This window comes from Micrasema longulum, unplaced genomic scaffold, assembly GCF_059751315.1.
Source record: "Micrasema longulum isolate JH-2025_06_02 unplaced genomic scaffold, ASM5975131v1 h1tg000404l, whole genome shotgun sequence".
NCBI lineage: Eukaryota > Metazoa > Arthropoda > Insecta > Trichoptera > Brachycentridae > Micrasema > Micrasema longulum.
In genome coordinates, this window is record NW_028277604.1 from 119,515 (window position 1) to 132,647 (window position 13,133).

The window sequence follows — 13,133 nt, forward strand, 5'->3', positions numbered from 1 at the left end:
TTTCTCTAAATTTCGTTTCTTCTGCTTTTCTTTTCTCCAAATTTCAAAACTCAAAATATTGTTGAGAAACCCACCTGGGCCTCGATTATGATGGGAAGATAAGGACGTATACCTTCACCATGACGGTATAGTCGAAAATAAATTATTTATTTTAACATACACCTAATTTTACCTATTTATTTTTATTATTTCTCTATGTAAAAATCTTAGCAAAAATCCTAAAAAATTCTGGCAATTTGTTTCTCAGAAACGGAAAGAAAATGGACTTCCTTCCAGTATGGTCTTTGGAAATCTGTCTGCTAACAATGAACAAGACATAGTTCATCTTCTAGCCTTCCACTTTTCATCCGTATACTCTTCTAAAGCTAGGGTTTCCTAGGACAGCGGTGCCCGTATCTTAACGGCCGTAGTGAACGGTGATGCGGTGGACAGCTGTCGTAGTGGTGACTAGAGAGTGGTTTTATTTTTTAACGGTGTTATCAACACCATTTTTATAGGAAACCACTCTCTAGTCACCGTTACGACGGCTGTCAACCGCATTAATGTTCACTACGGCCGTTAAAATACGGGCACCGCTGTCCTAGGAAACCTGAGCTCAATTGTCCACTGAATGAGGAATTCCACTGTTTTCTAATTATTTTTTTTCTATTAGCGTACTATTTAACTAAGCAAAATTTTTTTTTTTTTTTTGTGAGTCATTTACAAAGATATGATTTTTAAAGTTACATTTATCAAATATCGCGCCAAATTACTGTAATCAGTGTGTCACTTTTCAGTAGTGACGTCATGAAACGGTTGGCGTTCTTACTTTCACTGACCTGACAAGAATCTACGGAATATTGCTTTGATTACTTCATTTAGTTGATCGTAATTTGCTCATTTCTATGTTATGGTTGTTTTTACGAACGTTTCGATTTAGAAAAACCTAGAAAGTTGACATAATCTCTGGTTGAAATGTCAAATTATAAAAATTATACTCTTTTTATTCTATGGTCAAAACGTTCCTTACAAGGTGCGGGGGCTTTAAAGCGGAAACCGGAAATACTACACGTAGATATAAGGAGTGACGTCATTATTTACGATTTTAAAATGAATACTATTTTTAACATTTTTTATTTATTTTTGCGTGCGTTTTTGAGATATTTCCTCCTCCTCCAAAATTTTTAAATATTCACGTGTACACGAAAACATTTTAAAAATTTAATTCCGGGTTGGGCTGGGATTCCTCATTATGTCAAAACATTTGACTACCATACAGTTGACCTTAGTTGCTACCATATAACGACCAACGATGTATTTATTGCTCTCTAATCTCTCAAAGGTATAACCAATAATGGTCTTGATTATATTCCAGAAATGTTAATTAAGAATTATAGATGTGTTATTGCACTACCCCTATCAATCATTTTCAATCTATCGTTTCAATCTGGTGAGTTTCCAGTAGCTTTGAAATCATCTTCTGTTCCTTAGTTCGCTCGAACCTAGAGTATTCCTCTGTTATCTGCTGTCCATATTATGATGTTCAGATCAAAAATATTGAATCGGTTCAACATCGATTTTTAAGAAAGATGGGCTGGAGGTTGGGCTTATCCAGAGACCAATATATGTATGAAGAGTTAAAAACTAGCTTAAATATATCTTCTTTTCAAGACCGTCGAAATAAATCCGACCTTCTAGTCCTATTAAAAATTCTCAACTTACTCTGTGATGCGCCTGAACTACTGAGCTCAATAAAATTAAATATCCCGAATAGAAACCTCAGACAAAACTTACTCTTTCATACAGTTAACCATAGAACTAACTATGGTTTTCATTCCCCTATGCCCAGAATTCTCAGGTCTGACAACAAACATACCAGTCTTGATTTCTTTGATAACAAGTTGTCTTCTTTCATACGATCACTGAATCAAATCGAATCATTAACACCTCTCTCCCGCTTCCACTCCCCCCAAATATACTTTGTAGCATTGTGTCTTTCTACTTTCTTTTATAATAATTTATACTTATGTCCTTGAAAATGCCAACTGGGCGTATATATAAATAAATATGTATGAATTAAGATATTCCATTTCATAATGTACATATATACGAATAACTAAAATTTAAATTTAAAATAATTAGCGCAAAATAGTAAAAAAAATATATAGTTACATTCATGACGCTGGCAGCGTAGCCGGCCATAAAAGCTGCAGCAGGGATAGAATAGAGCATTCCGTATTCCTTGGGGTCTGTGGGTCTGAAAGAAATATTAGCATTTGATAAATATTGGATTATTAACATTGTGGAAGAACATGTAGTGACAGGAAATTTGACAATGTTTTAAGTATGTCTCAACGTTTGCAGACTGGCTGGATTTTCCGCCTAGGGAGTTATTTAGATCTAAATTTGTTGCGACAAAGAGGGAAAACATTTTTGAGAAGGGGATATGGTAGTCTAGGCATTTACAGGGCTTGTGACCTGTCATGAATGTGAACTACTTTGAAACGTCACAGGTTCGGGTGTTTAGAATAGAACTAAACCTAAACTTCTTATGAGAAATGATCAAAATCAACCAAATTCGTCTGTGATGTCCTCCTTACCTCACCTTCGTAAGTTTAGACTTTTTTTATTTTTAATTTAACATGACACTGGCAAAACACCTTTAAAGTGACATTTGAAAATGTAAAGTTTTAAAATGCAGCCGCGCGCGGCGGTGGGGGTAATCATTGTTCCACGGAGATAGCCTGCCCACCTATCTCGGTGGTAATGTCTCGGAAAAGTTTTTAGTCCTACAAATTGCTGTTTACACGTGGACAATGGTCAAGCCCTGGGACATAACAATATTGTATTGTCCACGTGTAAACAGCCTTTAATAAAGCTATGTCTAGATCGTTTCATAGGATGAATGGCCAAAAAAAAAAATTCAATTCAATTTATTTATTTTAAAAACGTTTATGTACATAACAAAAAAATTCAATGCATACATAAAACGAAAAAATGAACACTAAAATTTAAATATACAAAAATGGTAAAATAAAAAATACCCAGCAATTATAGAGAAAGAATGCAATCCTCTCTGAACTTTTTTTCACTAATATGAATAATATGAAGATGTCAATATCCGAAGAGATACGGTTGAGTAAAGACATTGCTCTTCCTACTGGCATTACCATCGGCAGGTTGGTTCTGCAAGCAGGAAGATAAAACAGCTTAAGCTGTCTATGTCTAAGGTAGTCATTAGGAACATAAAGAAAAATACTCTCCGTTATACCTATGTTGATCGTAATACCACGGATCAATCGGAAAAAATACATAAGCAAGTATGCATTTCTTTTTTTCTAAAATAAAATAATCTATATCGCCAATTCTCCGCAGCACACCAGTTTTATAAAATTATATGGTCAATTCAGCTGGTTGTTAATGACACCGCTCTCTCAAGTATTAAAAAAAATTGTATAAAAAGTTATTTTTTTACCAACCAATAAAATAAATGGTGTATTTACCTCTTGAACATGTCCAACATTCTCTGAGTAACCAGGAAACCGCCGAACACATTCACAAACGATATAAGCGCGGCGGTGGCTGCCAAACCCTACAAACGAAAATTATAATTAATTTCATTTACTGGGGAATCATACAGCTTAAGAGTAATAAGAAACTAGTGGACCCGACAGACGTTGTCCTGCCGGAACGTTGGCTTGCTTGCTATCCCTTTGGAAAATTACTTTTCATCTAGGTACCTGTTTGTGATTAAATTCCAAAACTAAAAATTGTTGATATTCAAAAAATATTGAATTTAAGTAGGTACTTGTTTATGGTTGAATTCCAAAACATAAAATAAATATTTTTTCAAATATGACATTCTTTTTGCAAACGTCAAACTCCGGTCGTCTCACCAACAAAGTGGTGTACTTGTGTAGGAATGCGATTTTTAAAAATGTATTGAATTTAATATTCTTTTAGTGTTACCAAAAATCTAATACAAAGAAATAAATGGGTAGAAATTATAAGGAATTTAAGGAAAGAATCTGATTGAGATCCACAAAAAACAAATGATGTTTGTAAACATTCAAAAACAAACTTTTTTAATGCACAAAAAACATCTTTCCATTTTTTTGCAAATGCATTCTCCTCGAATGCAACCCTGGTAGATCGATGAATAAAACATTTATGCTCCTAATTTTTTTTTTTTACATATTCGATTGAAGATTTTAATATCTACGAACACGCACAGCTCAAAAGTCTATATTTCTCTGAAAACCGCACGTAAATCAGTTAAGCCATTTAGGAGGAGTACGGTGACATCAAACATACAGAGGAATTATATATATAAAGATAGTCATTTCATTAAACAATCATATAGCCAATTAAATCTGTGGCATTTAGGTAAAAAGGTAAAGGTCACTATTAGCTTATTGTGCGGGGAAGTCATGTGAAATTAATCCTCTCATGTTGTGAAGACGTTATTTGAAATATTTTGTTGTTTCCATATATTCTTATTCTTATTCATAGAGGTGGGGATCAGAGCTATGCTTTGAGCTCCTGACATCACTGCGACCTGTGAAGATCTATTGTGACGGGTCCCCGTGAATAGTTCTCGCCCTCCAAGCCCAGGTCTATAAAGAGCCTGGCTACTGAGTGGAAGGCGAGAGTTCTCATTTTGATAAATCTCCCCCTCCAAGCCCGGATACGCTAAGTATTGTGCTATTAGGTAGGGGGCGAGCTCTTCAACATCCTCAGGTTTAACTGGTGGTCCCCAGAGGATGAGGCTTCTTTAATGATGTAAAGCATCACATTCACTTAGAATGTATTTATTTATTCATATTTTTCGCTTACAAACTATAATTAATAATAAAAATAATGTGACCTCACTGGGGTTTTCCGTGCCGAGGACACTTAACAATTTAATTTTATGAAATTACATTTGAGAATAAACAAAGAAGACTAACTTAAAAAACAAACATAATTAACAAATATTCAGACAGTTTTAAAAACAAGGTACTTATGTACATCTATATTATTTATATTACAAAACACACAATGAAAATAACAAAAACCTAACATAAGCTATACAGTTGTGGAGCAGTTGATTCAGTATTAGTATGGGCGAGTGAGACAATCCATTTTACTTCTACCTAGCTCCACTATCCATTTTTTTATAGCCTTTTTAAACATTTTCTCATTACTAATTGCTTTAATAGATAGTGGAAGTAGGTTATAGATTTTAATTGAATAATACTCAAAATCCCTTTGTCCGAAAGTGGTATTAGTTTGTAATTGTTTAAGTTGTCTATGTGTTGAGGATCTAGTGATTATATTATTTGTATGTGATGTATTGTGGGGGTTATGTCTTTCATTTGAGTAAGAGTAGTTCATCTGCACTGCAGAATCTACATCTAGAAGTTTGGGAAAGGTTCATTTCTAGCGCGGTGTTTGTTCAATCTGCAGTGCCCTGGGCGGGCTCTAGTGATAACCCTTACTTGATGAGGCTGAGCTTTATTAGGTCAAAGGCAAACTTTTGAGAGTTTTTTTGCTTGTTTCCATATATACCACAGAAAACTTATATTAACCAACGAAAAATTCATTTTACCTAAATGCCAAAGAAATGATCCAACTTTTTTTTAAAGTAAACTTCCTGCAGCATAATTTGCTGATTTGATGGGTCAATAAGACAGAAGATATCGTAGTCATAATTTAAATGATTTTTCTCATTGTTCTAACGAAATTCCGACGTGCCCAGCATAGCGACGGTAAGGTGGCAACTCTCACCTGTACAGTGTTGTGTGGCACGTAGTCCCCGCCCATGAGGAGCAGCCCTCCCACTGCGGTGATGCCGGAGATGGCGTTGGTCACGGACATCAGGGGAGAGTGGAGAGCCGGGACCACACCCCACACGGTGTGGTAGCCGACAACGCCTAGGAAGAAACACAAAGGAGAGATTTGTGATAAAGGAAGTTTAAGGGCATATTTTAAATTTGGTAATGTACCCAAAATTTTATTTTGGATACATTACCAAATTAAATATGGAATTCTGCCAATTGTCTGCGTACACAACAAATACATATTTTTAAATTTGTTTAATGACTAAGCAAAACGCTCTGACTCATATTGTAAGGAAAAGGTATTAATTAACCTAAAGACGTTACTGCCACCAGTGAAGATCTATTGTGACGGGTCCCCATAAGTTTATTCTCGTACCCCATGCCTAGGTTTTTAGAAAGCTAAATCTCCTTCTTCAAGCGGTGAGCATTCTCATATCCTCAGTTTTATTATTATTATTATTATGGATAACTTATATAGCGCCATTTTCGTAATAAAATACCTCAAGGGCGCGCTTTACATAGTGATTCTATTGTTAAATAAATTTAATTGAAGCTTTTAAATTTGTAATTTAATTAAAACAATTTATTTTGTTGTCACATGCTACGGATTTATTCAAATGATTTAGAGAATAAGTGGGTTTTAAGTTTTTTCTGAGACATCACTTTATTTTCACAGCCTCGCACCTCTGCTGGGAGAGCATTCCATGCCATAGGGCCTGCGACCGCAAATGCACGTTCACTAAATTTAGTGCGCTGTTTGCGTAGAGGTATAATAACTTTTCCTCTCGCTGTAGACGTAGCTGATCTAAGCGTGAGACGCCTGTCAGCTAGTTCATCTGGAATGCATAGTCCCCTTAGATATTCCGGAGCAGAGTTGTCCAGTGACTTATACATAAGCCAACAGAGTTTGTATTCGACCCTCTGTGGAAAACGTAGCCAGTGTAGTTTCCGAAGTAGTGGAGTGTTATGACTGAACTTACGAGATTCCGAAAATAAGTCTCGCTGCGGCATTCAATACAGATTGTAGGCGAGTCATTTTGTTCATTGGTAGACCTGCGTAGATACCATTACAATAATCGACTCTAGACACTACAAACGCATTTATTAATTGACGGGCGGCATCAACCGGCCAATTTTTGCATATGCATTTAATTTGTCTCAAGAGAAGAATTGAGTAAAACTCCCAGTAGTTTAACGGTGGGTAAAGCAGTACTCCCTACATTGCTAGTAGTCGTTTTAACCAGTAGTCTCCCGAAGATGCGGCTTCTTTTGCGATATAAAGCATCCCATTCACATAGAATGTGTATAGGTCTGTCATCATCTTTACTGAAGAACCTACATCTAATGGCGGCTGTGCACACTCGTCAAGAACGTCTCGCCGAGAGTCTCGGCTGATGAGGTTCTCGATGAAAGCATATCTGTACAAACTCGTTTTTTCATTAGTACTGAAGATTCCCGCAGTAATGGACGTAGAAATTGCTGTTGCTGTTTCGCTGCCCTAGTTCTTGTATGTTCAATAGACCATTTTGCAAATTTTACAAGACATTTTATTTGTTTTTAAAATCAAATAAGTAAAATCAATAAGTGGAGATTGGCACTGAAAAAATGCTGAAAATACTATTTAGTAACGAAAAAAAAAATGCTTTAGCTACATGGACGCGTAATAAGATAATGAACATATTGGCATTCATAACTCAATTTTCTAAAAATGGTCTATTGAACATACAATCTACATTGAAAAATATCATTTAAGAATGAGTCCATGAAATCGAATGCAAACCATATCGGCTTATAAACTGATTCAGCTGCAGCTCCAGACTGCATAGATGCAATAATCTTTCTTTAATGGCTATGGTATGCGGCCATTAGCAGATATCTCTTCTTTTTTAACAAGTGTGTACATGCTCGCTCTTGTTTTCCTCGCAAGACCCAATGAGATCCTTTGACTCGGGCGTAAAAACCGACAAGCGACCGAGACATCCGAGACCGACCGAGGCGAGGCGCGAGAGAGTGAGACACGACGAGAGTACCATATACATACTCGCTCTCGGCCTGTCTCGACAAGTGTGTACAGCCGCCATAAAAGTTTCAGAAAGGTTCGTTTTCATTACAACTTAAGGAGTACCCCTTCAGTAGTTCTTTCGCATGGTGCTGACCAGTCGCTTTATGCTGGAGCATTATACTCTGCTTCTGTTCCAAGTTCATTGAAGAGCGCATTTTGGCAATCCACAGTAGGATTTTGAGCTAATTGAGGCTGTCTCAGCAGTCAGCATCGCGAATTCATCAACTGTCTCAAATAAATAATAAACACAACTAAGCATAGGCTTTCTGAGGTTATTAGTAATTTTATATGTTATTAGTTTGGCCATTGATACTAAGGGCCTTATTTATAGAACACGATTTATTAAAAACGTGATGAATATTTACGACATGGAAAAGAGAGGGAGCATTTACGAGGGTGCTCTTAAAAAAATCTAACCTATACGTTTGGTGAACTTACCGGAAAGAGCGAAGGTTGTAGCCATTGTAGTAAAAGCGGGATTCGGAGAAACCATTCCCAGTCCAATTAAAGATGTCAGTCCTGGAAAAAAATAAAATATTATTTAAAACGGGTTAATCGAAGCTTACCTGAGACACACTACACACAGACTAACAAAACGGCATAACTATACAAGTTTTTTCACTGTCCATTCGCTCTATATGTCAAAACCAACACAGAACTCTTTTCTTGATTTTGTCCATAATGCCTATCTCAGCCTTACATAATGCACGGATCACCTATTGTAAATATTGCATTATTTTTATTTTTTTTTATTATTTATTTATTTAGTTCTATGTATTTACATAGTCTAATATATATTTACAACACAATATTTACATCTATACTTATTCTAACATTATTTATCACTATTATACACTTAGTATCCTAATTTATAATATTAACTGTTTCATATGTACATTTTCATTAATTATATTCACTATTTACTACCTAATATTTTTCACATATATACTTTTTACATTTAATTTTAAATATATTTACATTAATTTCATTTTTTATGCTTTCTGGCATTTCTTCAAATAGTTTTATTCCCTTGTACATAAGGCAGTTCTGGGACATTGCTTTTGATTTTTTTTCCAGTCTTATATTTTTAGATCCTCTTGTTGCAGCATAGTTATGAAAGAACTCATTATTTTTTAGTTTATTTTGAAAATATCTCGGAACTATTCCTTTAATAATTTTGTTTATTTCATTGGCAACATTGAATTTGATTCTTTGATCAATTGTCATGATATCTAGAAGTTGAATCATTTTCTTAACATTTGTTCGTCTCCCACATCTTAATATTATCCTCATCGCTTTGTTTTGTAACAATTATGACAGCATTCAGCCTACTTTCATCCTTGTTTATCCAATACCATATTACACTTCCATACATAATAGTCAGCATCAGGACTCCATTGCGAATGGCTATTTGATTTTAGTGCACCGTTCACCCTGTTCCCGGCACTCACACTGTTTTCAAAACCTTATTTCGGATCATTTTTAAATGATTTCGTTTAGTACTGGAACTTATAAGAACAAATCCCCTGCATTAAGGGCATCTTGTTTCAAATTCCTATCCAACTTTTGAATGGTTAAGTTACCGGTGGTGTAGAGGAAGCTGTCCTTGAGCGTGTCCTTGAAGGGATCAGCGACGGGCGCGACCTTGGCGGCGCTGGCCTTGAGCTCGGCGGCTGTGGGTGGGGGGGCAACGACCTTGGGGGGAGGCGGAGCGGGCCACAAAAGGTCACCCTTGTGGAGGACAATGCTGCCTCGGGTGACCTCGTCTTGCAGGTTGATGTTAAAGTGCTCATCCTGGCCTGGAACAAACCGTATCGTGAAATTGCAAGAAGCAGATTAATTTTATTTATTATTAACTTGATAAAGGTATCATCGGGGTTGGAATTCTGAACGTAATTGTGCGCAAAGAGATCGCTCTGTTAGCGTATATTTGGTCCGTAAATATGCGTTAAAAATGTGTTTTCTATGCGCGCTTTAGTATTCAGAATACCACCCCAGGTATGATAAGTCTTACACTTCAGATACCAATCTAGGGACTGTAAAATATTACAGTTTAAAACAATCTTTACTCTTTACGACTCCTTGGTGCAAAGTAGACTCGAGAGTGACTCGATGATTTGGCCACATGAACTGAAGTACTCTCTTATGATAGAGAAAATCCAAAATTTTCTGAGATATCTCTACATGAGAGAGTGAGGATATTATCCTCGGCTCTACCCGACCGAGTTTCTCCAGGGTATGCTCGGCTACAAGAAATTGGAGACATGTGTATTTGACTACACATTTTTATCGATTGTTGCCGATAATCCTGAGATTATAATGAGCATTGGTTTGTATGCTCCTAAAAATTACCTAAGACGACGTCAACATAGATTGTTTCATATTCCAATATACAGGACCAACCGGCCGATGGTTATGCCTGATGGAAGGGCTATCGCTATGGTGAACAACATCACTCTGGATGTTGATCGGTTCCATGTATCCAAGGGGTTTTCCGGAGCAGAATTCTCCTACTATTTTGACAAGAGTCTTTGTATTTTTCATCTTTTTATAATATGTACGTCTTGAATTTCAGTTTGTTATGAACATGTTATTTTAAATAAATTAATTGAATTGAATCTTTTTATAAATATTTCGTGTGGCGTGCTCACACATCGGAGGACTGCGATATACCCTGCCCTACCACAACTTGATTCCCGTTTTTTAATAGTGTGTTATTTACATCTCGACAATATTTTGAGTATGTCTAAAGAGGATGGCGCAGTTGGTTAGACGGTCAACGGTGAAACTAGCGTCGCGGGTTCGATTTCCGCAAAAAAAATACTTTTTCTTCCAAATCATCTCTTTCCCATCTGCTGAAAAGCCTCTAAAATAGAAGCTTAGCAGATTATTTATTTAAAAAATATATTTATAAATCAGCTTATAGTGACTTGTACCTCTTTACCTAAATTCCACACCAATAAATAAATAAAATTATATGGAAGTTTAGGCATTTACAAGGGCTTATGAAGTGTCATTGACTGGATGTAGTGGCAACTTTACACACTTCCTTCTCTATTGCAATAACTACCCCATTTTTCATGAAAAAATCTGATTAATGTCATGTTCATAAATCTGACTAAATTCCACTGGGTCGTCTCGCTGCTGGACAATCAGACTTACCCAGACTGAGCAGGAAGCCTGAGATGTTGTTCCCGTAGAGGGTGGAGGATTGCGCCGGCATGCGCGAGGGCAGGTCCGTGAGACCGACGTGCGTGACTCCGTGGATCTGCGCGACCTCCCCGGGCTTGGTGGTCTCCACGTTGCCGCCAGCTTCCGCGGCCAAATCCACGACCACGCTGCCGGGAGCCATCCCTCTGATGGCGTCCTAGAGAAAAGGAGATGAATTTAATTTAACACAGTAATTTGTTAAAAAAATAACTCAAACCGCAGTATGGGTTTTGTAGGGCTTTTGACAGAGTTTCTCATCAAATTCTTCTTGAGAGATTTCTGGTGGTTTTTTAAACTGGATAGACAGCTATCTATCTGATCGAGATCTTTGTGTTAAAATTAAAGGTATAGTATCTTCTTCATTTATTGCTTAGAGCGGTGTTCCACAGGGATCTTATTTGGGCCCTATTTTATTTCTTTTATTCATTAATGATATTGTTAATATATTCCACGATGTCAAAATACTCGTTTTTTTTATTCAGAGTTAGAAGCTATTTTTAAATAAGCCAAAAATTACGATGGAATTATTATTTTTCTGTGCGATATCAGATAAATTTTCTACAATGGTTTAAATACACATATTTTGAATGACGAAGATCCGCCGTACATGAAATTGGATATTAAAAATATTTTCTAAGGCCCGGTATAAATCAAAGCATTAAATTGTAGGGCAAAGTTTCTTGAAAATGCAAGAGAAAAAAAGGTGTATTTTAATAAAAATTAACAACTTTGAACGACATCACTAGTTCATAACAATTAATCAATGATAAGAGAGTTGTGAAAGATTTCCGGTTTACAGTACGTCAACGGACCAATCGGCAGAACTGACCGAGAAGAAGATGGAGAGAACTTGAGACGTCACATGCGGAGTAATTTTAGAAATACAAAACTTTAAAAAATTATAGCGCCTATAACACGATACATAGAACATTAGTTTATTAGCTTAGTTTAATAGCCTGAATTTCCCAATTGCCTGAAAACGAGACAGTTCACAGCCTATGGGACAAATAGCACGCATCACATTACCGCGCCACACTTATCCCCAATATTTGTTAAGATCGCACTCGACGGGCATCAAAGTGTTATGACGCCAACTTTGAGCTGTTTTCTTCTTCTTCTTCTTTTTTGGCTTTTTTCACCCCTAACTGGGGTGTTCTAGCCAGTGTCAAGTTTAAATTATCTTATTGAAATATTTACGCATGTGTTAGTACTATACATACAAGTTAGTGTGTTAGTATTTATATTACATACACTTTACATACTATATAACTTATTTACAACTTAATTCCATTTATAATTACATATTTAGATAAAGTTTTAAATATCTGTTTATTGGGTGGGGACAAGAGAGTTAAAATATTAGTGGGGATAGTTCTCATTTGTTTAAAATCCATGTCCGGGACTCTGCCATGTGCGAACTCTGCCATGTGTCAGCTTGAGGAGGAAGATCTGAATCATGTTTTCTTTGGATGCCCCATAAATGATTGTTATATAAATATTTATTACCACAACAGACCGGAGGCCTAATTACAGTGGCGAATTACAACACAGAACATAGATTTAATTTTTGTGGTCTCACCGGGTCAAACCCGGAACCTGAGAGCAGTTATCGCGTCTAAAACACTCGGCCAGGATTCTGGGTCTAGTCCCACACAGAACTGTATTCTCCATTCGCCTGGACGCAGAAACTTCTCCTTAATCTTGTAAAATGTAATGTGTAAGCGCTCGTCAGTCAAAAATTAAAACTAAATTCGTATCAAAATTGTAAGTTGGTTTCGAACAAGACTAGGTGATCACGCGGTTAAAATATTCAAACAAACCATCACGCCTTTTTCCGTAAGGGTAGGCAGAGAGGATAGAATGCTACATCACCTTATCTTTGCATACAGATCTCGCTTCCTATACATTCATACATCTTCTCATGCATGTGCGCCAATTATTCCGACTTTTAACATGTCCGTCTTCAAGTAATTGTTGGATTTGGTCATGTCATATCTTCCTCAATTTCTGCATACATCAACATTCGCATCGTACATTTTTTTACTGTTATTTCGCTGTCC

General features: G+C 36.4%; 1 protein-coding gene across 1 annotated transcript in view; it reads right to left on the reverse strand.

Annotated features, from left to right (window-relative positions):
- Positions 1–13,133, reverse strand: part of LOC148281824 (NAD(P) transhydrogenase, mitochondrial-like) — a 42,434-nt gene that overhangs the window by 10,132 nt on the left and 19,169 nt on the right. Inside the window, exons 8-13 of the mRNA XM_088226054.1 lie at positions 11,026–11,230; positions 9,447–9,662; positions 8,302–8,382; positions 5,749–5,894; positions 3,483–3,571; positions 2,152–2,236 (exon numbers count right to left, since the gene is read on the reverse strand). Of these exons, the coding sequence (XP_088082180.1) occupies positions 2,152–2,236; positions 3,483–3,571; positions 5,749–5,894; positions 8,302–8,382; positions 9,447–9,662; positions 11,026–11,230 (822 nt within the window). The remainder of the gene's footprint in view (positions 1–2,151; positions 2,237–3,482; positions 3,572–5,748; positions 5,895–8,301; positions 8,383–9,446; positions 9,663–11,025; positions 11,231–13,133) is intronic.